The sequence below is a fragment of the Enhydra lutris genome, unplaced genomic scaffold (genome assembly GCF_002288905.1).
Source record: "Enhydra lutris kenyoni isolate GAN:26980312 unplaced genomic scaffold, ASM228890v2 scaffoldscaffold6, whole genome shotgun sequence".
Classification (NCBI taxonomy): domain Eukaryota; kingdom Metazoa; phylum Chordata; class Mammalia; order Carnivora; family Mustelidae; genus Enhydra; species Enhydra lutris.
Window position 1 is genome coordinate 42,807,273 of NW_019154090.1, and position 26,986 is coordinate 42,834,258.

General features: G+C 43.5%; 2 protein-coding genes across 3 annotated transcripts in view; both read left to right on the forward strand.

The window, feature by feature from the left end:
• Positions 1 to 1,213: 1,213 nt before the first annotated feature.
• On the forward strand, positions 1,214 to 5,186 carry LOC111141635 (PET117 homolog). Its single transcript, XM_022494357.1, has 2 exons — positions 1,214 to 1,366; positions 4,628 to 5,186. Exons 1-2 carry the CDS (start codon positions 1,271 to 1,273, stop codon positions 4,775 to 4,777), a joined length of 246 nt encoding a protein of 81 aa, XP_022350065.1. The 5' UTR covers positions 1,214 to 1,270; the 3' UTR covers positions 4,778 to 5,186.
• Positions 5,063 to 26,986, forward strand: part of LOC111141634 (lysine acetyltransferase 14) — a 34,150-nt gene continuing 12,226 nt past the window's right edge. Inside the window, exons 1-6 of one of the 2 annotated variants that reach the window (XM_022494354.1) lie at positions 5,063 to 5,343; positions 7,705 to 7,823; positions 12,542 to 12,663; positions 19,001 to 19,182; positions 20,847 to 21,263; positions 21,400 to 21,968. In XM_022494354.1, the coding sequence (XP_022350062.1) occupies positions 5,085 to 5,343; positions 7,705 to 7,823; positions 12,542 to 12,663; positions 19,001 to 19,182; positions 20,847 to 21,263; positions 21,400 to 21,968 (1,668 nt within the window). In that variant the 5' untranslated portion in view covers positions 5,063 to 5,084. Of the gene's footprint in view, positions 5,344 to 7,704; positions 7,828 to 12,541; positions 12,664 to 19,000; positions 19,183 to 20,846; positions 21,264 to 21,399; positions 21,969 to 26,986 lie in introns of both variants that reach the window. The other variant, XM_022494356.1, reaches the window with a different exon arrangement.

Consider the following 26,986-nt stretch of genomic DNA (forward strand, 5'->3'; position numbering starts at 1 on the left):
GCTGGAGAAACCGTTGGGTGATGCTAACCAAGACCTGGCCCTAATCAACATTGTCCACAGCTGTTTCCACGGAAGAAGCTTGCTCCCTGTGAACTCCAGTGGGAAAGAATGACTTAATGGGAATCCTCTTCATTGTGTGCTCTACCAGATACCTTACAGTTTCTGCAAGCCAAACTTCTTTCTACCATAAGGAAAAGTGAAAATGATGTCTTGTGCAATGCCTGACTCATTGTAGCATGCATGCATTCATTCATTCATTTTCCTAGTAATGTGGGAATCAGGAATCCTGTCTTCCTGGTGCGCGAACTGAAGTTCCGAATTTATAAAGGTGATCTCTTAAAGATTACAGGGGAAACAAGTCGACCAGCGCTTTTCTTATCTGGAGGCAACGAGGCTTCGCTGCTAAGTTAGCATGTTCTTTAGCCAGAAGGCTATCTGTTTTAAGAAAACTCACAGCTGGGCACCTGGGCGCCTGGGTGGCTCAGTGGGTTAAAACCTCTGCCTTCAGCACAGGTCATGATCTCAGGGTCCTAGGATCAAGCCCCGCATCCGGCTCTCTGCTCAGCAGGGAACCTGCTTCCTTCTCTCTCTCTCTCTCTCTCTCTGCCTGCCTCTATGTCTACTTGTAATCTCTCTCTCTGTCAAATAAATAGATCTTAAAAAAAAAAACCAAAAAAACAAAAACAAAACCCTCAGAGCCTGACCCGCCAGCACACAGCACCAAGATGTCTACAACATTTAATTATGAATTTTCAAGCAAGAGCTCCATCTTTAATTATGAATCTTCAAGCAAGAACTCCATCTTCTGGTAGCATCTGCCCCGCCAAAGGGGCAATGAGGCGGAGTTTGGTGAAGCTGGTATGGACCAAAGGACCCGGGTCACCACCGCGCTCAGAGGGGACGGGGGGGGGGGGGGGGGGGGGGGGGGGTGCGCGCGCGCGTGCGCGGCGCGTGCCAGGGTCGGGAGGATTGGGAAGAGGCACTCCTGTCCCAGGTGTGTGTGTATGTGTGTGTGTGCGTGCGCGTGCCAGGGTCGGGAGGATTGGGAAGAGGCACTCCTGTCCCAGGACCTCACCCGCAGACACGTTTTCCGCGGAGCAGAAAACGCCGCTCGACTCTCGATTGCTCGCGCCTAGCGCGCCGGGCGGCGCACCCGGCAGCCGAGGCTCTGCGCTCGAGCTGTCGAGCCTGACCCGCACCCGCTGAGAATCGTTCGGCTACGGCCCCGGCCCCTGGCGGGTAGGAGGAGGCCGCAGTGGCCGGCGCGGGGATGTCGAGGAGCTCGAAGGCGGTGCTAGGCCTCTCGGTGGTGCTGACGGCAGCCACCGTGGCCGGCGTGCATCTGAAGCAGCGGCAGGACCGGCAGGTCGGTGTCACGTGACCGCCTCTTCCGGGGCCCGCGCGGTGGCCGCGGCGACGGCGACCTCTGGCCCGCGATCTGTCTCCGCTTGGTTCTCCGCTGCTCCTCGTCTTTTCCTCTTTCGTGGGCTCCTCGGCGGCGCGACCCGGCTCCCCCGCGCTCTCGCCGATTGCGCCCCGGCTGCCGCCTGCCGGGTCCTAGGCGCCGCAGTCCCCGAGGCCGCGTGCACCGGGAGGCACCAGGCGACCCCGGGCGTCCCCAACGCCTCGGCGCCGCAGCCGCCTGGCTCCCGCTAAGACTCGCCCGCGCCGTAGTCGGCGGTCCTGTTCCCAAATCACCACCAGCCTGCGTGACACGGACTTTTTCAGCGTCTCACCTGGGCCGCTGCAAACTCGAGTCGGGAAGGGGTTTACGTCGGGTGCACTCAGCAAGTTGTTGGCTTGTCCCCAAACCCAGGCCCAAGGTTGAGGCTCAATCCTGATGTTTCAGTGCTAGTGAGGTTTTGATCCCAGGGTTAAGGAGGCTTCCCGGCATTCACTTTCCGTGCCTTTGGCTAAGGTAATTTGGTGGATGCTTTTTAAATTTTTTTTGGTCTTTTGTCTTTAACGGAGCAGTTTGTTATGGAAACCAGATTCCGGGAACTATTTTCTTTTTTGCGGTACTTTTGTTTCTGGAAGTAACTGTGACTTACTGATGGGTAGATTAGCCGTCCATTCTGTGTCTCTGAGTTCCTATCTTCTTTAGTCTAGTTGGCGCATTTTTTTTTTTTAAGATTTTATTTATTTATTTGACAGAGATCACAAGTAGGCAGAGAGGCAGGCAGAGAGAGAGAGAGGAGGAAGCAGGCTCCCTGGTGAGCAGAGAGCCCGTGCGGGGCTTGATCCCAGGACCCTGGGATCATGATCTGAGCCGAAGGCAGAGGCTTTAACCCACTGAGCCACCCAGGCGTAGTTGGCGCATTTTTAATGACCGATCTCACCATGTTTAAGGACCTAGTGTCAGGCTCCACACTAGGCACGTTGGGAATCAAAGATAAGGAAGGATAGGCGTTCCTGAGTCTGTAACTGATTCACAGCAGTGCTGAATATTGAATGTGACAACAGGCAACTAGGTCAGCGCGTGTGTTAGAGTTGAGCCTAGTTTTTTTAAGGATGGAAGTAATGAACTGGGTGAACTAGTAAGCAGTCTTTCTTGCATTGGGCTGAGCAGTGTGCTTGATATACAGAGATGAAGCAGATGAGGTCTTGGTCCTCGTTCACAGTCTGGAAATCAGAGAAAGGTGTGATGGTGTAAGAATTTGGGGAAGGGGGTATTGAGATGAACCATGGCAGGGCATGAAAGAGGTTAGAGATTGGGGAAAAGTATGGCTTCTTAGGGAGGTAGCTTTTGGAACAGAGGCAGGAGAGTTTCTCTTCTAAGAAGTGAAAGGAAATGAGATCAAAAGAAATTTGAGATGAAGTAGAGGGCAGAGTGTCCTAATTAGCTTGGAGGTCACTGAGGGCAGGGATTTTCAAAGAGTATGGAGTAGGGTGGGTAAGAACTTGGTTCTGAACTAGCTACACATCTCATGTTCCTTAGAAGTTTTTACAATGTAACCTACTCCAGACCTCTTAAATCAGAATCTCTTGGAGATGAGGGATCTGGTTTAGGTATCTTTTAAAAGCTGCCCAGGGAATTCTAACATGCAGGCCGGCTTGAGTATCACTGTGCTAGAGAGAGGAAGAGCAGAAAGATCTAGATATTTGGAAGTTAGGTGAAGCAAAGATTGGCCAGAATAACATGTGGTTATTTTACATCCAGTCACCATGGACTTTCTTTCTAGCCTGGGAAGGAGCAAAACAAATGATTGACAGGGTGGGTGTGTTGGAAGTTTCAAGGAAGCAAGAAATAACATAATGACTATAGTTTTCTCTCATTTTTTGACTGTCTACCCCATACCAGCCACTGACACTCATCCTTACAGGAAACCAGCAAAAAGAGTAATGCTACGTGAGTAATGGTGAAGAGCTGTTGGTGGTTAGGAAGGTAGTTAAGTGGAAGTCACAGGCAATCAGCAAATATTGAAACTTGGAGTTGGAGGAAGGTAGCAAATGGTGGCAGGAGAGCAAGCTCCTAAGCCATATTCTGAAGTCTGAGAAAGGAAGGGTGGGATCTCAGAAGCAGGTTTGGGAAGAATGTTTCCAGCCCGTGGTGTGCGCCTTGGGAGGCATGGAGGAGTGTGGGTGGATATGTCATGGTATAAGGAGCACAGGAGCGGGCAACTGGAGAGGGAGGAGTCAAATGTCGCTGGAGATCTGGCCAAGGAACAGTGTTCCAAAAAGTTGGTTTTCAGTTGTGTTGTCTATTCCAAGACTCTTAAATTCCTCAACTCCGCTGTAAGAGGGAATGAAACTCTAGGCCTGGAGGAGGTCCGGCAAGTATGTACTTTGTGAGTTTTTAAAATAGACTTGATAATTTAAAACAAAAAACCCAAAACCTCAGGCCTGGGCCCCCTCACAAGAGAGGCCTCTATCTCACAAGACCCCTGTTAAAAAATTTTATTTTGTGACCTAAAAACTATAAAATGGTAATTATTGGTAATGACTGGATTTTTGCTTTAAAAAGTCTCACCTTAGGTGCTAGGTCCGTGTTTTGGAATTTTCTACCTATCTTTACTGCTTATCAAAATAATTACCACTGATGGGCCTTTATTTTTTCCTCTGGTAGTGGCATTGTATTTTTCCCATCTCTCTCAGTTGTGTAATTGGCTAGTAATTCTGTATAATTTTTACTTCCCTTTACACATAAGAAAAAGTCAGGTTCTTTCTTGCATCCTATTTAAATTTCAGTAATCTTTTTTTTTCTTTCTTTGATGTTTATTATTGAGCGAGGATAATTGCCAACAGGAAAGTAGTTCATAGAGTTACTATAGTAAATCTCACCAAGTCTTTTGAAGCATTGAATATCAAACTTAAAGTTCAACACAGGAGCAGTTTTTTCTTTTTAAATTAATGTTATTTCCCATTAAGTCTCTATACTAAATGTTCAGGAATTTCGTAAAATATGTTAAGATGTCATTTTAGTAATAACACTGGTAGAGTACACCACCAATTTAATCTGATGGTTTATTACATTTTACATTTATGGAGAAAGTTGAAATAGTAATTGCGTATTTGGAGTCTCAAAGTTTTCAGTATATTTTAGTAGCACTGTTACTCGGATTGAATGGCACGAGGATGGAAACCACCTGTTCAAGGTGTTACTGAAATCTCTTTCTTACATTTTTAGAGGCTTCATGATGGAGTGATCAGAGACATTGAGAGACAAAATCGGAAAAAAGAAAACATTCGTCTTTTGGGAGAACAGATTATTTTGACTGAGCAACTTGAAGCGGAAAGAGAGAAGATGTTATTGGCAAAAGGATCTCAAAAAACATGACCCAAAATGGTTGTCAAGTATTGATGGGACAGTGTCAAGTGTGAGTGTGCGAGTGTGGATGGAGGATAGCTTAGTGAGGACTTCAGCCTTTTTTTGGTCACTATCCTTTCCAGCTTGGCCAAAGAAAAGGACAGTGGATCATATGTTCTAAATTACTGCTTTAAAAGTCCCTTCTGAGTCAAGAAGCAGGCAGACACTCTTCTGAAGAATTTCTGTCTTTGTGGTCCTGGTAGAAGCCCCTATAAGCTTGGTGTCCAGAGCTTAGGATTTTTAGTGAAAAGGACTTTGGAACCTGTGAGAGGAAGGGATGGATAGTAACATCCACCTGAGTAGTTTGATAAGCCGGCACGACGATGAAGCCACGAGAACATCTACCTCAGAAGGGCTGGAGGAGGGGGAGGTGGAGGGGGAGACTCTCCTGATCGTGGAATCGGAGGACCAGGCATCAGTGGACTTATCTCATGATCAGAGTGGGGATTCCCTCAACAGTGATGAAGGAGATGTGTCGTGGATGGAGGAGCAGCTGTCCTACTTCTGTGACAAGTGCCAAAAATGGATACCGGCCAGTAAGGAGCTTCTCAATTCCTTTCATTTGTTAATTCCTGTGTGAAGGTTTGTTTTTCTAATCTGTGAACAAAACATGAAATGTAAAATGGACCTAAATAAAAAGATAATTATTATATTTATTATTAGTTTAGTTGGTTAATGACAGATTTATATAAAACATAGACACATTTGTATTAATAAAAATTACTGTCAGACTCTCACATTGTTAAATTAACGTTCTTGATGGCAATCCAATAAAAATCAGAAAATTGGAAATTCTGCGTTATTTAAAGAATTAGCCACATTGTTCTAACAAGATCATGTCACAGATTTGGGGCCAAATAATAGGCCCAGTAAGTATAGAATTAAAGTTCAAGTTACTCTGGTAGTATTTGACTCCCATGGAAAACTGCTGTTGTATGTTGAAGTAAGTGAGAATTAGCAGATTAAAAGTATTTTATGCTCTTTTTCTGGGACCATTCTTGTTTTCCACTTGCTGGCCTCCTAGATCTGCTGGCAAGAGATACACACACACACATGCTCTCCTGATGCCTCACGCTTTTAACTTAATCTTTGCATCTGCCAGCTTCCTGGCTCTCAAGGAGCATGCTTTGCCAGCCATCATGAGTCTTACCAAAACAGGATTTTTGCATTAGGCAGAGACTAGTAAAGACATATGTACCGGAGGAATTCTTTGTGTTTATAACTAAGAGAAATTTCTGTGTGTGTGTGTGTGTGTGTGTGTGTGTGTATGTGTGTGTGTATATATATATATATATATATATATATATATGCACGTGAAAGGGGTCATTTTCTGGTATGTGGAAATGTGTTTAAGATGGACTTACTATTCAGAATAATCGTTACTATTAATAAGTTAACATTTTCATTTCATTTCATAGGAAAAAATCTAGAACTTTCTGTGCATTAGCTGATGTTGCTTCTGAGCAGTGTCTGCTTACTGATTCACACACCTGCCTGAAAATCTCAGTGGTGTTCCCCTTGTCCTCTCAGGATGTATTTTTTTTTTTAAGATTTTATTTATTTATTTGTCAGAGAGAGCGAGAGCGAGAGCGAGAGCAAGCACATGCAGACAGAGAGGCAGACAGAGACGGAGAGAGAAGCAGGCTCCCTGCCGAGCAAGGAGCCCGATGTGGGACTCGATCCCAGGATGCTGGGATCATGACCTGAGCCGAAGGCAGCCACTTAACCAACTGAGCCACCCAGGTGTCCCCAGGATGTATTTTAAACAGTCTTTCAAGATAGACCCTGCTAGCTTCAGCTTCTCTTGTCAGTGCCCTGTCCCCACACAACCAGAAATTTGCAGTTAGGGTGAGCTTTTAATTCTCCACAACCAATTCTTTCTTATCCTAAGGTCTTGGCACATTTTAATTTCTTCCCGAATGTGTGTCTCTTTAGCCCCCAGGCACCCCTCTACCCTGGCCAATTCTAGTCCTTCTTCAGGCCCCCTAGAGACCCCACTCTTCTAGCTCTCCCATCTTCCTAATAGAGGTTGGGCCTCCCTTTTCTGTGCCCTCACATTGCCCTATGGTACACAGCACATTCCATTCCAGTGGTTGCCCTGTCTCCCAGAGCCTCAGCATCACCTGAGGAACATTGAAAAAGGCAGAGACCCACACCCATTTTCAGAAATCGACTCATTCTGTGTGAGATGGGCCCAGGCATATTTTTAAGAAACCAAAACCTCTCCCTGGGTCGTTCTGTTGCACCGTGAGGATGGAGAACCACTGTGCTGTTGTGATGACATTTCCTCATCTGTGGCCCTCAAAATTCATCAAATGCTGTGAGCTGACTGTCGTGAGTACTGTATTCCAGTTCTTACGCCAGTACCTGGCATGCAGTGGGAATTCAGATGTTTCTTGGAAGAATATGTAAAGAGGGGCGCCTGGGTGGCTCAGTTGTTAAGCATCTGCCTTTGGCTCAGGTCATGATCCCAGAGTCCTGGGATCCAGCCCCACATCAGGCTCTCTGCTCCCCGGGCAGCCTGCTGCTCCCTCTCCCACTCCCCCTACTTGTGTTCCCTCTCACTGTCTGTCTCTCTGTCAAATAATAAAATCTTAAAAAAAAAAAAAATGTAAAGAGACCCATAGGAGTCAGGAATATCAACAGTTGGAAAATCCAATGACAGCAATAAAAACTTGCTTTTCCAGTATCTTGTAAAAGTTAGGGAACCACAGATCTCAACAGGCATATACTATGTTAGAAAAACAAAAATCTTTTCTACCTTCCCTACCTTCCCATCCTGCTATCATGGGTTGGCTGAAAAAGGAAAAACATGGGAAGCATGGAAAATCTGGTTGATAAACTGATAAACGCTGCTGTAGATAAACCTGTGATGTGCCTTTTTGTTTTTCTCCTAGGTCAGCTGAGGGAACAGCTCAGTTACCTTAAGGGTGATAATTTTTTTAGGTTCACTTGTTCCGATTGCTCAGAAGATGGCAAGGAGCAGTATGAAAGGCTGAAGCTTACATGGCAGCAAGTGAGTAAAAAGCTCTCCTCCTCGAATTCAGGAGGACGATCCCCCAAAGAATTATTGGAGTGAATATTCAGAGAATGAGGATCTTACTTCGAGACATTGAGTTTTGAGCTATTTTGAGGGTCACTTTTTATTTCACAATGAAAATCATATTCCAGATATACGGAGAAAGAAGTTCTTCGTAAAAGTACTCAACGCTAACTTAGTGAATTAAGTTTGAGATTCTTGAAAACCTCTGACACACGCAGAATTTCATTTATATGTACTACCAAACTCTAATTTTAATGGAATTGAAAGTGAGGTTCATATTTTTCTGGCAGCCATGTTTAGAACAATAAAACCATTTTAAAAAATGTAAAGATGGCCATATTTACATTTTTAAGAATGTAAAGATTCCGCCACAAATCGTTGGAAGGTATAATGTGGCTCATTGCGGAAACCAACATAAATCCAGTTTTTCTATATTTGAACACAGACATACTTGAATATTTTTTGTTCAGTGAATACCTATAACCTCCTTTTAACCATCTCTACTACCAGCACCGTAATCCAAGCCAACAGTAGCCTGAATAGTAGCTTTTTCCTGATCTCCAGCGTGCATTAATTTTTTTGGTTTTGTTATTAATATGTATAGAACAGGGTACCAGTGTTAACAGTAAGGTCTAAAAATGAATGGAGTATACTTACTGAGTGGCTCAGATAAACCCAGTGCTGTTGCAAGCCTGGAGACTGTGGTGCTGAGTGAGACAGCTGGGTAGCTGGCATTCTAGGTATTCATTTTAGACAGTAAGCAGACAAATAAATGAGTTAATTACACATAGCATTTTTTTGCTAGGAAGGAAATACACAGGGTAATGAGAAAGAGTGCAGAGGAAATGGTCTTAGCCACTAGGTATTCCTTATAAACTGCAGCTGCTTTAGCAGCTTCGACAATTATTTTAATCATCAGTGCTTCCCTAGGAGATGTGCTAATGAAATCTGTCAGTGGTGAACTTACGGAGCCTTTTTTGACTTGGCTGAAAATACGCAAATGGAAAGTGAAGGGAAGTTTGTACTGAGGCCATAGCCTCATATATATTATAATTATGTTTTTCTCAGCATGTGCATGGGATGTTATGTCTAGGCAAGGTCAGATTAATATTAGTAGATTACTCTGATGCATATACCCATGGCAGATTTGCATTTGATCTGCAAGTAGCTTCTCAAAAAGCCATAAAGAGCAAGAATAGCAAATATGTATAGTTCATTTGCAAGAATATGAGTGTTTTGTGAAGGTTCTTTTTTTTTTTTTTAATTTTATTTATTTATTTCACAGAGAGAGATCACAAGTAGGCAGAGAGGCAGGCAGAGAGAGGGGAGAAGTGGGCTCCCCGCTCAGCAGAGAACCTGATGCGGGACTCAATCCCAGGACCCTGAGATTATGACCTGAGCCCAAGGCAGAGGCTTAACCCATTGAGCTACACAGGTGCCCCTGTCAAGGTTCTTTTGAAAAAAAAAAAACAACAACCGGCTTTTGGGTATATTGCTTAGAAGATAGAATATTGGTTCAGTTTGCACATTTAATTAGACTAACATCACTTGAAAATTATGTTTGCACTGCCAGAAGACAGACTGATGGGAGATAATACCCTGGTATGATGAAGTGGTAGGTCAGACACTTGGTAGATCTGGTCTTGGTAAGCTACTGACCAGTATTTCCAGTCATACATAAAAAACCCAGACCCTTAAGAAAGAGCTGAGAGGGAATCAGATGGTTTTGGATAGATTCTATTGATCGATATCACCAACCAGTATATTGGAATGTAGCTTTACTATCTTTTTAGATCTTAACTTTGTTGATTCATCCAAGTAATAAGTAGAAATGCTTGTTTGATCACAAAATGCCATTAGGGAAGGAGTCTGGTCTCCTGACCTTTTTTCCATGCCCTTTCTTGTGTCCTCTCCTCGGTGATTTGTGAACCATAGTTGGAAATGCAGGAGAAACTCGATCATGTGTTTGGGAAGGTAGGGGACTTGTTACATTCTCATCCTGGACACTTACTCTTCTGTGGCAGGTAGAGAATGTACCATGATCTATTCTCCTTTTTTTTCTGGGTGTTTCCCAGCACATGCTGGTGAAGTGCCTGCTCTGGCTCTGCCAGCCCAGAGCTCTGCCCTGGGGAAACACTGTCACTGATGGGCTTGGGCTGGTAGTGGGAGAGCCGAACACTGACCTGGGATTCCTTTTCTTAGGATTACAGATTCCAGGAGAGGAGGAAAACCATCTCCTTCATATATTGAGTTGGTAGTTTGTGCGATAAATACTAAGTGGTTATAGAAAAAGTTATTTTCCAGTAAATATATGAATTTTAACTTTCTAAAGTCATGAAATATTTCACACATACGCCCCCTCCCCCCCCCCCAAATACCAGAAATAGAGTAGCAGACAATGTCTCTACAACTGAGATTAACAGTGAATCAATGTGTCTGAGCGCTTTGGGAGTAGGCAGAAGCAGCTCATTTCAGTCTCTCATTAAAGTATTTCTTGAACAATAAGTTTTTAAAATTGTGGTAAAATATATATAACATGAAAGTTTACCATTTTATCTGTTTTTTTAGCATATCATTCAGCGGCCTTAGGTACATTCACATTCTTTTGCAACCATCACCGCTGTCCATCTCCAGAACATTTTTATCTTGCCACGCTGAAATTCCATATCCATTAAATAGTAAATCCCAGTGGACAGTAACTGTTTTAAAGAAGATGTTTGTTGGCTGATGGGGACCTGTTTCAAAAATGTGTGGAAGAACGTGAAAACTCTATAGATGAGTTAATTGTTTGGTGGGCTGTCTGTAAGTTGCAGGAGTCTAAGGAGGGGGGAGCTCAATTAATGGGAAACATAAGCATTATTAGAAGTGTTCAGCATTACCAGGCCCTTGAAGTCAGATTATCCTCTGGACCATCGGGGGTCTCAAGCTGTGAGCACAGGTGGTAGGGAGCCTGAATTACAGTTAGTAGCCCCCTTATACTTTCAGGGTGTGCTTTCTGGAAAGAAGAATCAAATTAGTTTCTTTTCATGGATTCTCTGTCCCCTTTTCAGTTTCAATGGCCCCAAATTAATCATTGTTTCTATTAGGTTGAAAACATAGTTTTGTTTTATTTACTTACTTACTTACTTATATATTTATTTATAAGATTTCATTTATTTATTTGACAGAGATCACAAGAAGGCAGAGAGGCAGGCAGAGAGAGAGGGGGAAGCAGGCTCCCCGCCAAGCAGAGAGCCCGATGTGGGGCGCAAGCCCAGGACCCTGAGATCATGACCTGAGCTGAAGGCAGAGGTTTAACCCTCTGAGCCACCGAGGCGCCCCGAAAACATAGTTTTGAATAGCTGGTATCATTTTGTCGATTTATATGAAATTACATAATTCAAAATTGCATGTAAATGTAAGAAGAAATGCCTGAAGGCATGGTGATTGAATGTCTCAGAAGTGATTGTTTCTTTCTTTTTTTTTTTTTTAAAGATTTTATTTATTTATTTATTTGACAGAGAGAGAGAGCACAAGCAGGCAGAGAGGCAGGCAGAGGCAGAGAGAGAAGCAGGCTCCCCACTGAGCAAGGAGCCCGATGCGGGGCTCAATCCCAGGACTCTGAGATCATGACCTGAGCCGAAGGCAGAGGCTTAACCCACTGAGCCACCCAGGCGCCCCGGAAGTGATTGTTTCTTGATGGTAGATTTAATTCAGAGTGTTTTTTACTCCTTCTTCGCTCTTCTATTATTGAAATCTTTTACAGTGAACATGTGTTACTTATATTTCTGGAAAACACTTCCCAATTTGGGGCCATGAATTCATTACCTGTAAACAAGCAAGGCTGGACCAGATGAGTTTTCACATGGAGCTCTGGGGGTGTCTCGGAGCCTCAGAGCGGGCTGAGCAGCCAGACCTCTTGGCTCGGGGCCCCCTGTCTAATGCTAATGTCATCCGAAGAAAGATTTCTATGTATGAAAATGGCTAAACACTGAGTAGATGGTGACTAACATTATTTTCAGCTTTGAAATTCTGAGAGTCTTCTGTTTCTGCTCTGTAAAGAGCTTAGAAAAATATATAGGCAGGGGTGACTTTCAAAATATTTAATAAAGGTCAGCCCCAGCAGTCAGAAAATGTGGGCTGTAGTAGGTAGCTGGAGGGCTCACGGCCAGAGGTTAAGGTTACTAGTGCCACATTATGTAAGATGGAGAGATGCAGGGATGGGGTGGGGAGGGGAGTAATAATAGCGGGCAGGTTGCTTATTTGCTTAGGACGTTGTGTAAGATGGAGAGATGCAGGGATGGGGTGGGGGGGAGTAGTAACCACAGCCAGATTGCTTAGTTGCTTGTCATGTCGTGTAGGATGGAGAGATGCAGGGAATGGGGTTGCGGAGGGGAGTAGCAACGACAGATTGCTTAGTTGCTTAGGATGGCTGTTGCTTATCCTGATCAGTTCAGCCACACCTCAACCCTGCATATGCAGTGTGTCAGGCACAACTGCACATACTGTAGTGGGTTAGTGCTATTCATCTAATGGAAGCAAAACAGGAAATAAAATTCTCTACTGAGACTATTCCAAGGTATTATCCTTTCTTTTCCACCCTCTGTTCCCCACCCATTCCTACACAGGTATAAAACAACGAACATTTCCCTTGGAAGATTAGCATCCCTAATGATGCTTTTCTCCCAGCCCTTGTTGCATTTGTGTTCCAGGTTGTCATGCTGGCAATGTACAACTTGTCTCTGGAAGGAAGTGGACGGCAAGGTTATTTCCGATGGAAAGAAGATATCTGCGCCTTTATTGAGAAACATTGGACCTTTTTACTAGGGAATAGGTAATGTGATTTTTAAAAAACTTACACTTGAATGAAGAAGTAAAGTACAAGGTACACAAGGTTCAAGACAGCCTAACGAAGCCCTTTAGGAATTCGTACTGTGGCAGTTACAAAGAATGTTTTAATTCCAGAAAATGTTAACTTTTTTAAGTTAAAAAATTTGTTTACTGAAAACCAAAGTAGAAGCATATACGATTAGAAGTATAGGTTTCTAGGAGCGCCTAGGTGGCTCAGTCAGTGAAGCGTCTGTCTTCGGGTCAGGTCATGATCCCAGGGTCCCGGGACTGAGCCCCCATGGCAGGCTCCTTGCACAGTGGGGAGCCTGCTTCTCCCTCTGTCTCTGCCTCTTCCTGCCACTTGTGCTCTCTGTGTCTCTCTCTCTCTCTCATGAATAATATCTTTAAAAACAGGTATAGGTTTCCAGACTTTTCTCCTCCTACTTTAGAGGAAACTTTTAGTTTCTACTGAGCATGAAGAGATTTGAAGAGATTCTTAGAAAGTTAAAATAGAACATTAGATTGCATGAGGCTGTTTCATAGTTGGATGAGTAACTCTAATGTGGGGATATAGGGTCATCATGTCCTTTTGAAATCAGTATCTTACGGAAGGTCAGAGGAAGAAAATGACAGTGATGGACTGTACCTCTTTAAATTGTTCTTCATGAATAGACTCCTAGCAGTTCGGTATTTGTTTTTATTAACTAGCAGATAGAACCTTTTGATAACGTTTTGGTGTTGTAGCGCTTAGCAAAGTCTAGGTGCATTAATACGCACACGGCTTGCTCATTCATTCTTCTCCATGATAGTGCACTGACTTTCCTGCTGAGCACACCTCCTTGGTGGCTGCTTTGGTAATCCAGTGCACAGATACTGAGATCAACAAGATTTTTATTGCTATTAGGGATTAATGAGTTTGCAGTGGCACTGGCAAATCGTGTGAGATGCTGATTGTTAGTTGCCCTCTGACGTCCCGTGTGAAGTTCATAAATCTTGCCTAATTGGGTCAGTGTAGATGTGCCACAGGCTCTGATCACAATCAGAACAGGGAGTCTGTACCTGCCCTCACTCTGAAAGCACTGTGGCCTCTGTTTCGTCGGGCGCTGAGAGGTCACAGCTCTGCCAGCATCACTGGGAGCTCAGGGCGGACAGCCGAGAGGAGCGGCGGCTTTCTGAAGGCTTGCTGTGCGGAGAAAATAGAAGAGATTCAGTTCGGTTTTACAAAAGGAGTTATTTTTGTTCTTGAGTTATTTAGTGCTACTAAGAAAAGAATTGACAGTATAACTGGTTCTTTTCTTAAAGAAAGGAAATCTGTTGTCTTAGTTTAATGATTTAGCACTATTTATGGAACTTAATACACCCCATTTATAAGGCGCAAGAAAGGGAGAAAACTGATAAAATTAGATCTTGGAATGTTTTCCTGATCTTAGTGCCATTCTGCTTAGTAGATTGTCTTCTTGAAGAAACTGGATTTAAATTGCCCGTTTTTAAGGATTTTACCACATTTTAACAAAAGTTCTTCAGTTGTTTCATTTGTTCATTTGTAGAGCATGTTCTGAGAGGAATCAGCCAAGGCTTGCTTTCTTTTTAATACTTTACTGAAAGGCATTAATTACTCTCCAGTTTCTGGGCAGTTTAGCCATTAAACTAGTGGGTTTTGGCTGTTGTTAGTGTATCACTTGAATTACCATTTACTTATTTAAATTCAGACACTTTTTTTTTAAATAAAGACATTCATTCTACAAAGAAACTTCAAACCACCATGGTAAGTAGAAAACCCATATCATTTGCCATACATAGAATGACACTATAAAAATAGGTGTGCTAAAAATAAAACAGTGCTATTACATTGTAGCTGGATCCCAAGGCCTGTAAAGGCAATCGAGACCCTCTGTCTTGATTAAAAAGGGTAGCAGCGGTTGTTAGGGAGAATTTAAAGCAACGACCCTTCTCCTTGATCTCATCAGAAGGAATGAAGGATCATTAAAAATTACTCTGTGTGGGGCGCCTGGATAGCTCACTTGGTTAAGCTTCTGACTCTTGTGTTTGGCTCAAGTTGTGATCTCAGGGTCGTGAGCCTGAGCCCTGCCTGCCCCAGCCTGGGAGTGGATTCTCTTGTTGCGGCTCCCCTGCCTGCTTGGGCCTGCGAGCTCAACGTGCGCACGCTTCCTCTCTAAAAAAAAAATTGCTCTGTGATTCCTTGTCACTCAGTTTCCTGCCTCAGTGCTGTCCTTTGCTCTGGGGACTCTGCTGTCAGCATCAGTTATTGGAAAAGCCACCTGAAATCCCTTGCCAGAGTCAGTCAGCGCATATATACTCACACATCTCTGTGAACATAGGCAGAGTCACTATGCCCCAGGGAAGCGGCCTGCAGAGGACATGCACAGTTAGAGCTTTTTCATTTTCTGAAGATTTTCATTCTGCTATCCATAGAACATTCTTTAAATTCTTTTTTTTTTTTTAAGATTTTATTTATTTATTTAACAGACAGAGATCACAGGTAGGCAGAGAGGCAGGCAGAGGGTGGGGGGGGAGCAGGATCCCTGCCAAGCAGAGAGCCCGACACGGGGCTCGACACCAGGACCCTGGGATCATGACCTGAGCCGAAGGCAGAGGCTTAACTCACTGAGCCACCTAGGCACCCCGACATTCTTTAAATTCTTAATGATAAGTATTTCTCGCTTACCATAGGATCTAAGAGTATAGTATACTGTGTAATGAAGTACAAGATTTGAATACATTTTCTTTCAGATGTTTGCTTTTTTGAATACATTTTCTTTCGAATGTTTGCTTTTATGCCTTTAATGTTTTACTGAAGTTGAAATATGTAAAGATTTATTCAAAAGACTTTACGTATCTATTGTGGAAACAAGTTTAAATGTGTACAAAAGCTTTAATTAATTACTGCAGTTTAATTGCCTTTGTATGTGTGATCATTTAATTTGCTTTTATAATCCCAGCCTTGAATTTTTCTAGGAGGTATAACTTTTGTTTTTAGATTTATTTATTTATTTGACAGAGAGAGAGAGAGCGAGAAAGGGAATGCAAGTAGGGTGGGTGGGAGAGGGAGAAGCAGGCTCCCCACTGAACAGGGAGCCTGATGTGGAGCTCAATCCCAGGACCCTGGGATCATGACCTGAGCCAAAGGCAGATGCTTAATGACTGAGCCACCCAGGCATCCGTCCCCAACTTTTTTTTTTCTTATTCCAGTGTAGTTCAACATACAGTGTTCCATTAATTTCAGGTGTACAGTATATAGGAGATAGATCTTTGATTAGTGAAGAATACTTTGGATACTTTTCTCTATTACCATATTTCATTGATTTTTATGATGCACACATTCTTATATTTTCACATCTCTGATAGCTGGATACAAGCTGGATACAATCTTACAAGGGATAGTGTGTCATAACTGATGGCTAGTTTTCTTGTTTTGTTGTGCATAAAATGGTGTATCTTAAAGTCAATGAATCTTACATTTGATGAAATATGATAAAACACATTCATATTATTTAAAAATTTTTAAATGATATGACAAGGATTCCAGGAAGATAGCAGAGTAGGAAGCACCAGAAGTCTTTCCCTACCTAGAAAACTGTTGAAATGGCAGAATCTGTCTGATGTAATTATTTTGGATTTTGGATCTATATTGAAGTCTTGAAACTTCCAGGGGGAGGCTTGGAAGGTAAATTACATTGGTTGTGGTGGATTTCGGCTCTTAGCACAGTGACATTTCCCCATTCCACACCCTTCAGCCCTGTGGCGGCAAGTAATGCACTTGTTCCCAAAGCAGCTCATACACAGCTTGTAAGAGTCAGGGTAGACAAAAAGGACCCTGTCCTCCAAATACCAGGAATCTGCTCAGATCACTGATTGCTGCTTCTGATCACAGAAATGAATATGAAGAGGTGGGTTGCACCTCCCCTGAATGGTTGTCACCCCTTTTCCCTCTGGCTGCAGTGACTTCAAGGGGACTTAAAACGCTGGCACTTTCCTCTCCACCTTCATTTTTCTCTTTGTCCCCTTTTCGGAGCCAGACATTGAAGAGTAAGACGGTCAAAAGTAACCACATACACAGAGGAAATTAGAAAGTCATTGTGCATGCCCAGGGGAGTGACCCGAGAAGAACTTAAAATTTATACCTCAGGCGGATCTTTGATACAGAGATACCCTACAACAATCAGGAAAACAAAAACCCTTAAACTGCAGGGAAGGAAAATGGTCTGATTTCCAGAGTTACTACATTTTTAAATTCAAATATCTAATTTTCAACAAAAATTTATAAAGAATACAAAGAAACAGGCAAGTATGGCCCATTTAAAGGGTAAAAAACAAACCAACAGAAACTGTCCCTGAAAATGACTTATCAGTGGATCTACCAAAGACATTTTTTAAAAAAAGATTTTATTGATATATTTGACAGAGAGAGCACAAGCAGGGGGAGGGGCAGGCAGAGGGAGAGGGAGAAGCAGGCTGCCCGCTGAACAAGGAGCCCGATGCGGGGCTCGATCCCGGGACCCCCGGAGTCATGACCCGAGCCAAAGGCAGACGCTCAGCCAGCTGAGCCACCCAGGCGCCCCCAGACAAAGACTTAAACAACTGTGTTAAAGATGCCCAAAGAAGTGATGTGGAGAAAGTCAAGCAAATCATGTCTAAACAAAACAGAAATACCAACAGAGAGATTAAAAACCTGAAAAGAAACCAAGAAGAAATTCTGGAGCTGAAAAGTTCAGTAGCCAAAATGTAAAATTCCCTTCAGGGATTCAGAAGCAGGTTTGAGCAAGCAGAAATAAGAGTAAGCAAATCTTGAGGGTAGGAGAGTAGGAGTTACTGGGTCAGAGCAACAGAAAGAATAAAGCTGGAAGGATAAAGTAAGCAGTGCCTCAGGGACTTGGGGGAAGGGGCACCATCAGTTAGACCAGCATGCCTACTGTGTGAGAAAGCAAGTAGACCTCCCCCACCAACGCCCACACTATCCTTTGGGCAAGAGTGGGGCTTGGAAAGATTGGGAAAAGGTATGAATGTAGGAGAGGTGCTCTGGGACCAAAACACTGGGGCAGAAGGTAAGGTATCATTGTCCCCATCTCAGAGTGCTCGTGCCTATTAAAGCTTATGTTTGTAGTTTTTCTTTGTTTTCTAGCACATCTTTGTCCGTAAGAATCCTTTTTTTTCTTTTTGCCTCCTAAGAATATTTTCCACCTGTTAAGGCTGGTCTTGTAATGAGAGACCGTGTTTCGGGATTTCTGGTAATAATGTTTTCAAGGTGGAAATACAACAGTTGCCTTTAAAAGCATTTTCAACAGGAATCTGAATAGTTGACGTTTTACATATCATTTCAAGTTTTTGTTACATATTTCTTTTTTTTTTTTTTTCTTTCCCAAAACTGGTTATTCCCCCAGTGTTCAACTGTATTTGTGGAACATACTGTATAGTTTTATTCCACTCTACTATGTATAGGCAAACGAGCTACCTGAGCGTTGCATCTGACTCCTGGGGTAAAGTGAACTGTTCACCAGGGCTAATGATTCTCTTGCTTGCTTGCTTCTTTCTTTCTTTCTTTTTTTTTTTTTTAAAGGTTTTTATTTATATTTGACAGAGAGAGATCACAAGCAGGCTCCCCACTGAGCAGAGAGCCCGATGTGGGGCTTGACCCCAGGACTCTGAGATCACGACCTGAGCCAAAGGCAGAGGCTTAACCTACTGAACCACCCAGGCTCCCCTCTCTTGCTTGCTTTCTTCAAAGCTGTATTTAATTCACATATAAAGACAACTTTCATTTCAATTAGCCTGTGGAACTCCATAATCATGATAATTGGGATAAGTGTTTTATTTTGAGCTTTGTTTGAATTATTTCATTTAATCCCCACAGCAACCTTATGAGCTAAGTTCTGTTACTCTGATTTTAAAGAAGGAGAAACTGAGGCAGCCAGAAGGTGGTAGAACCAGGACTTGAAGCCAGGCAGGCTTCAGAGCCTCTCCTTTTTTTTTTTTTAAATATTTATTTATTTATTTTGAGAGAGAGAGAGCACACATGAGCGGGGAGAGAGGCAAAGAAAGAGGGAGAGAGAGAATCTCAAGTAGATTCCCTGGTGAGCACAGAGCACACATGGGGCACAGTCTCATGGACCCTAAGATCATGACCTGAGCTGAAACCAGAGGCAACTGACTGAGCCACCCAGGTGCCCCCAGAGCTTCTCTCCTGAATGTTAGGCTCTTTTCGTTCAAAGATTGGAGGTTCCCTAGCGTATCACAGGCTTTGAGTCCTAGGGCATACAGAGTGTATTTTCTACATAATGAGATCACTGAAAAGCCAGTAATTTTTAAATCCTTGGACTTTCCAGGAAAAAGACTTCGACTTGGTGGAGCACAGTAGCGGGTTGCCTCAGCGTGGGAAGCCCGATGTTCTTCCGTTCAGGTGCTCAGGAGTTCGGAGAACCAGGATGGTGGAAGCTTGTTCACAACAAGCCCCCAACAATGAAGCCTGAAGGAGAGAAGCTGTCTGCCTCGACTCTGAAAGTGAAAGGTACTCTTGGGAGAGCAGTCAGTGCAGGATGTTGACCCGGCCGAAGCCAAGTGTGAGCTTACGAGACATCCTGCTTGTACCAGGCAGAGCTCATCTGCCTCTCTGGAGTGACTCTGTTTGGCAATTTCATTATGACACATTTTGTGTCTGCTAGAAATAAATACTGTATTAAAAATATTTTATCATTTAATCAAGTGACCAGTTGTATTTGTGCTTCCGAGGTGAGCACTGAAGTTATGAGTTCTGTAAATTTCCTTTGGTATCTGAAAAGTTCTCTAGTTCCAATCTCATTTTGTTTTACACCTTTTTAATATGGAAATTTTTAAACATCTACCAAGGTGAGTAGAGTAATGTAATGAACCCCTGTGTACCTTTCACCTTGCTTGAGCAGTTAATTGCTAGCAGTCTCATTTTATTTAGAGCCCTTGGTACTTTCCCCCAACCCTCCACTCATCCCACCCTTTGGATTATTTACAAGGAAATCCCAGGTATCATTTAATTCTTAAACATGTCAGTATGCTGGGTGCCTGGGTGGCTCAGTTGATTAAGTGTCTGCCTCTGCTCAGGTCAGGATCCAGGGTCCTGGGATCGAGTCCCGAAGCAGACTCCCTGCTCATTGGGGACGCTGCTTCTCCCTCTGCCCCTGCTTCTACTCGTGTTCTCTCTCTCTCTCTCATAAATAAAATCTATTTTAAAAATCTCAGTATGTTATCTTTAGGAGATAAGGACTCTTTTGTAGTCTAACCATGAGACCATTCTCACACTTTAAAAAAAAAAAAATGAACCCCTTACAGCCACACATTGATCTGATTTTTGTAAATCTAAAAAGTTTTAATGAGTTTTAAATTTTTAAAAATATAATTGAGAAAAAAAATCTAATAGTATTGAAAAGTAGAAAGCGTGATAGTGTCCCTCTCCCTGACACCTACACCTTTTTCACTCCCCAGAGTAACCACTGCTATCTCTTGTGAATGCTTTTAGAAGTTATTTCTGCATATTTAAGCATTTTTATTGAAAAATAAATTCTTCCTGTAATACCCATTCTCTGTTCCTTCTTCCCCTTACGAGGATACCTTGGACATCTTTCCATAGCAGTACATGTAGATCTACCTTCTTTTCTTTTCTTTTTTTTTCATTGTATTCCATCGAGTAGCCTTAATAGGTGATATATAATAGGCCATTCCCCTGTTGATGGATGTTTTGGTTACTTCTACCTCTTTGTTGTTGTTATTTTAAACAATGCTACAGTTGTACAGATTTGTCTATGAATTATTTGTGCTAAATTCCTGGAAACAGGTTGCTGTATCGAAGGGCATTATTTATTCAGAATTTTAATTGGTGTTGTCAAATTACCCTCCAAAAAGTTGTAATAAAATATATGCCTTACTAGAAGGGCATGAAAATACCCATTCCCCATATTCTTGCTGAGCATTACCAAACTTAATGTTTATCAATTTCGATAAGGAAAAGATGACATTTAATTAATTAAATTTGTATTATAATCCCTTTTTTCTTAAGAAAGCTCTAAGTCTTAGTTTAAGTCATTCATTGAACATTTCTCTATTTTGAACATGGTAGTTAAGTTCACAATAACAAATTAGTAAAACAAATTAAAGTTGAGATATTTGTTCTGGAAAATTTAGGTATTTATTCTTTCCCGGCAGCCTCAAAACCAACTTTAGATCCCATCATTACTGTTGAGGGCCTTCGAAAACGGGCAAGTCGGAATCCCGTGGAATCTGCCATGGAATTAAAAGAGAAAAGGTCCCGTACTCAGGAAGCAAAGGACATTAGGAGAGCCCAGAAGGAAGCGGCCAGCTTTCTTGACAGGAGTACTTCTTCGACTCCAGTGAAGTTCATAAGCCGTGGCCGCAGGCCAGATGTGATTCTAGAAAAAGGAGAAGTGATTGACTTCTCATCCTTGAGTTCCTCTGACCGCACCCCTTTGACCAGTCCATCTCCTTCTCCATCTCTGGATTTCTCCGCCCCTGGGACCCCTGCCTCTCACTCGGCCACACCCAGCTTGCTTTCAGAAGCAGATCTGATTCCAGATGTGATGCCACCGCAAGCCTTGTTTCATGGTAAGACTTGCCTTTCTTGCATCTTTGGTTTTATGTGTGGGCCCTGATATAATGCATGTGTGTTCACCTGGTGGGCCGTGTGCCCTGCACTTCTTCTTTCCTCAGTCTTGATCACACTGTCTTGCACTCTGCACAGATGACGATGAGATGGAAGGCGATGGAGTCATAGACCCAGGGATGGAGTACGTTCCACCTCCCGCTGGGGCAGCAGCGTCCGGGGCTGTAGTCGGGGGCAGAAAGAAGGTCCGAGCGCCGGAACAGATAAAGCAGGAGGTAGAGAGTGAGGAGGAGAAGCCTGACAGGATGGACATTGACAGTGAAGACACAGATTCCAACACCTCTTTGCAAACCAGGACTCGAGAGAAGAGGAAGCCTCAGTTGGAGAAGGACAGGAAACCTAAAGGGCCCAAGTACACCCCTGTGAGCATCTATGAGGAGAAGCTGCTCCTGAAGCGGCTGGAAGCTTGTCCCAGTGCTGTAGCCATGACGCCGGAAGCTCGCAGACTAAAGCGGAAGCTGATTGTCAGGCAAGCGAAAAGGGATAGAGGATTACCACTTTTTGACTTGGATCAAGTTGTTAATGCTGCTCTTCTGTTAGTTGATGGCATTTATGGAGCCAAAGAAGGAGGAGTTTCTAGGCTTCCAGCTGGACAAGCCACATACAGAACGACCTGTCCGGACTTCCGAATCCTTGACCGATACCAGGTGAGCCTCTCGGGGCGGCCATGGAGGTGGGGCAGGCAGCACCACCGAGTGGGCACAGCTGTGTTGGGACTTAAACTCCCGAGTGATCTGGGAGGAGACAGGAAACAGCAAGGGAGAAAGATACAAAAATTGCTGGGCTTTATGTTTTGAAACTATTCATTATGAATACCCATTAATACGTCTAGGTTGGTTTGTTTCCTTTTGGGCATTCAAGACAGAGCCTCGACATTTTGTCTCTCTTAGTCCCTGGCGGGGACGGAGTTTGCACATGGTTTGTGTCATCGCCCTGAGTGACACTTTTGTGGAGGACGTAGAATGTGCCAGACCATGTGCTGAGCAGGCTCCGAGGACACGTAAACATCTCTGTAGGTAGGAGATACATGCAGGCATAGATCAATGTATATCAGTGCTGCTCAAGAACGTCCAGAGGAGTCCAGGTGTGTGTGCGCTCCTGGGAATGAGAACTTCAAGAATACACCCTTCCACAGCACAAATGAGAGGTCCTATTTTCCTGAATCTTTTGCTAGCTCTTGCTCCTAAGCAGCCTTTAACTACTTTTGCTAGTCTGATGGCTATGAAGTGAAATCTTATTTTTTATTTACATGTCTTCGTTTACAGGTGAGTTTAAACATTTTTCACGTTTCCTAGTTGTTTCCCTGTCGGTGAATTGCCTGTTTGGATAATTTGCACATTTTTCTGTCTTCTTTGGAAACTAGTGGGCTGATGGTGCCAGTGTTCTGATCTTATTCTGTGATGTACCATGTGTGGGGCCTTTTCTCCCATTGTGTTGGCCATGTGGTGTGTGGGCCTTTGCAGTTTGAAACTCTCCTGGAATTCTGGATCATCTTCTTCATTTCCTGTCTTCTATTTTCTCTCTTCTGTCTCTTTAGAACACACCTATTATTTGGATCTTGGACCCTTTAGACCAGTGGTTGGCAGGCTTTCTGTTAAGGGGCAGACAGTAGATGGTTCTGGCTTTGCAGACCACACAGTCTGAGTTGCAGCTACTCTACTGTGCTGTTTTTGAGACCAAGATAAAACAGTTGGGCGTGACTGTGTCCCAGTGACAACGTTATTTACTGCAACAGGCCAGATCCGGCCTATGGGGTATAGTTTGCCAACAACCCCTACCCTAGATGGATCCCTTGCTTTTCTTTTTTCCTATTTTCTTTCTTTCCTGGGAGGTAGTAACTTGCCTGCCTGTAGCTAAAAGTGAATAGGGAGGACCAGGAGCCTACTCCCCTGAGGCTTCCTATTTTCAGTCCCACCGTTGACCATGCCACGAGCTCCCATGTCCAGAATCTGCTCGAGCCTCTCCAGACAGTCTAGCCTTCTACCCATGGAGGGAAAAATTGTTTCTGGATGTGGGCAGTGGGGGTGTAATTGGAGGCTTTAGCCTTTTAAGTAAAGAGACCCTCAGTCCATAGTCCTCTTGTCACTCTCAGTGTTAGCAGGACCCATCACCTTTCCTGAGGCTCTGCGTGTAAATCATGCCTCTCCTGGTCTGTCTGCACTGCTGCCTTAGGCCCTGGCTCTCTGTTCTTAGCCATTTGCCACTAATCAGATGATTTTGTTGTAGTCATCTACTCATCATGTCTTTGTTCTTGTGGGTTTGTCTTTTTAATCTCTATACTTAATTTTTTAAGTTGTGAAATGTATCCTATAACTAAAGAATATATAAAACATATCAGTATAGTTTATAGACTAATAAAATAAGTGCTTTTGCATGTATCCCTTGGGTTAAGAAACAGAACATTACAAGCACATTGGAGGTTCTGTGTACTGCCTATTCCCCCACCCCCGCCACCGAGGGAGCCACTCTGAGTTATTTTTTTATGTCACCTTTAGTTTTTAAAAAAGGCTAAGTAGGAGGCACCCATCTAGCTTTGTAAGGACTTTGCCATTCTTAGAGGGAGGCTTCCAGGAAGGGTAAGCTGAGCAGTCTCTCTGGGTCAATGCTGTAAAGGGAATTGTGCTCCCCTACCCCCCATCCCCCCCTCCCTCCCCCACAAGGATATATTGACATTTTTTTCCTGGTACTGGTGAGTGTGACCTTGTTTGGAAATAGGGCATTTGCAGATGTAATTAGTTAAGATGAGGTCGCACTGGAGCAGGGTGGGCACTTAATCCAATATGACTGGTGTCCTTATGAGAAGGAGGGAAGAGACACAGAGACAGATCCAGGGAGACCTGCAGTTTACCCCTGTGCTCTCATGGAGAGCATCCTTAGTGGCTTCAGGAGGAGAGCTGCCTTCGAAATAAAATTGGAGACTTTACATGATCAGAAGGCCCATGTGATGGCCAGGGCAGAGCAGTGTTCCTATAAGCTAAGGGCCACTGAGGATTGCTGGCATTACCAGGAGGTAAGAAAAAGCATGGAGTGGATTCTTCCTTGGAATATTCAGAGAACACATGGCCCTGCTGACCCCATGCTTTCTGACTTCTGGTCTCTAGAACTGTAGAAGAGTAAGTTTGTTATTTAAGCCACCGGGTTTGTGGGCCATAGCTTATGGCAGCCCCAGGAAACCCACATGGTCATGTTCTGGCTCCAGCATCTGTGACCCCTTTCTTAATAAGTTAGTGTTCAAGGTCATTAGGCAGTCCTAGAAGTCTGGGCAGGGGCAGGGAGGCCCTCTGTTTCCTGCCTCCCAACTGATGTGCTTTCCTCCAGCTTGTAGGAGGTCAGAGTCTTCTGATCCAGGGAGTGGGCAGGGAAGGAGTGGAGGAGTCTGAGAGTACGTGGTGAAACCCAGCTGAGCACTGATGAGATTCTGGGCTACAGCTCACTGAGTTTAGTAGATGGTCCAGCGTACCCTATGATCCTGTAATCGCACTGCTGGGTATTTATCCAAAAAGTACAAATACATAAACTCAGAGGGATACATGCACCCCTTTGTTTATTGCAACATTACTTACAATAGCCAAGCTATAGAACCAACCCAGGTGTCCACTGATAGATGAGTGGTAAAGAACATGGGTTTTTTATATATATACACATATATGTTTATAAATACGTGCATGCGCGCAGACACACACACACAGAGGAATATTACTCAGCTGTAAAAAACAAATAAACAAACAAAGAATGACATCTTGCCATTTGCAACGATGTGGCTGGAGCTAGAGAGCACAGTGCTAAACACAGTGAGTCAGAGAAAGACAAATACCGTATGGTTTCACTCATACGTGGAATTGAAGAACAAATGAAGGGGAAAAAAGATTAATCCAGAAACAGACTCTTAATTATAGAGAACAACTGCTGGTTGCTCCGGGGGAAGGGGGAAGCAGGGGATGGGAATTAAGGAGCGCACTTACAATGAAAAAAATAAATGACAAAACTAAATAAAAGATGATGCACTGTAGCAGTGACTTAAGACGATGGCCTCAGTGTGCCTGCCCTCGAGTGACCCTTGTCACTCAGTAGTGGTCCCGGAACCTCCCTTCCTGGAGACTCACTGGCCCTTCCTCAGCGCTGAGCCTTCAGTTTCCTGTGCCTCAGCTTCACCTTTCTGTAGGTTTACCCCCGTGCTGTCATGGAGCGCGTCCTTAGTGGCTTCAGGAAGAGAGCTGCCTGCGAAATTAAATTGGAGACCTTACATGATCAGAAGGCCTTGAACTTAAGCCAGAGTCCCCAGCCAGTGCTGTGTAAAGCCGAGAGACACCTGAGCAGTTCTGGTGGCAGTGCTCTCCCTTTCAGAGGGAGAACGAGGCTCAACCTGGATCTCTGTGTCCAGACCCATTACAGAGGAGGATCCTTTGATGTGGACCCCCCCACTGTCTCTTCCTTGGGGTCTTTCCCCCTGGGCCAGTCAGTCTTCCAATCTTAGAACCCTGGTTACCACCTAGGGAAAGGGGGACCCTAGCCTTCAACCTGTGGGACCCCTACCTCCGTGCGATGGAAGCAGACCATCCAGAATGCCGGTCACATCTTCTCTAGGGATGGGACGTCCAGACGTCCATGGGGAGGCAGGCACCTGGCAGCAGAGGCTGAGGGCTTGGGGCTCAGACTGCCCACAGCTTTTGCCTGCCTCTTTTTCTACTGCCTCGTTTTTCCCCAGCTCCAGAGGAGTCTGGTGCTGCCCCCGGGTTTCAAGAGGATGCTGCAGTACGGACCAGCCTGCTTCTCCCCTTCCCCAAAGCCAGCTTGGAATTTTGGCTTGAAAGCAGTTAGTATTTGTCCATCTGCTTCCCAGATGTTTCTTCCCCTGATCTTCCTATTTTTGTATGCTTCTCTTTTTTTCTAAAGTCTGATTTTATAGTTTTAGTGGGTTTGGGGAAGGGATAAAATTGTGTGATTAATCCCCCATCCTAACCTGGAATTTTAGTATCATTTTAATGCAGTTACACAGGGGAGCAGCTATCAGTGCATTGGCTCAATCCATACTCTTTCTTGTTTCCTGATAAATACGGTCATAGCTATAAATGTCCCTGTAATACTACGTTAGCTATGACTTAGGACTTTTGGAATGACGTGTTTATCAGTACTTAGCAGTTTGTATTTTTTCTTGTTATTTCCTCTGTAACCCAAGTTATTTAGTGCTTTTTGTTGTTGTTTTTTGTTTTTTATTTTTAGATACGTAGGCATTTTTAAGGTCTCTTGTAGTAATTGATTTAGTTTTCAATCAGATTATGTTGTGGTCAGAGAAAATAGTGTATATGATGATGATTCTTAGTTATAAAGAAAGTTACTTTTTGTAAGTCCTAACTTATGACATGTGTTTATTTTTCTGTTAATTTTTTAATATTATCATGTAGTCTTTCTTCCAAACAGAATATTTTTGCATGCTCTTATCTTTTTTCTTTTGTATTATTTAGGTAACAGTAAACCTCACTAAATTGTTTACTCTTATTTCCCATCGTTTCTCCCTAGATTAATTTTTTGTTAGTCTACTTTTTAACAGTTTTAAAAAACATGGTCTTTGTGAGATTAATTTTGAATACCTATATGTCTGAGATTATTTTCCTTTCACTCTTGCATTCAAATGATAGCATAGCTGGATATAGAATTGTTATTTTAT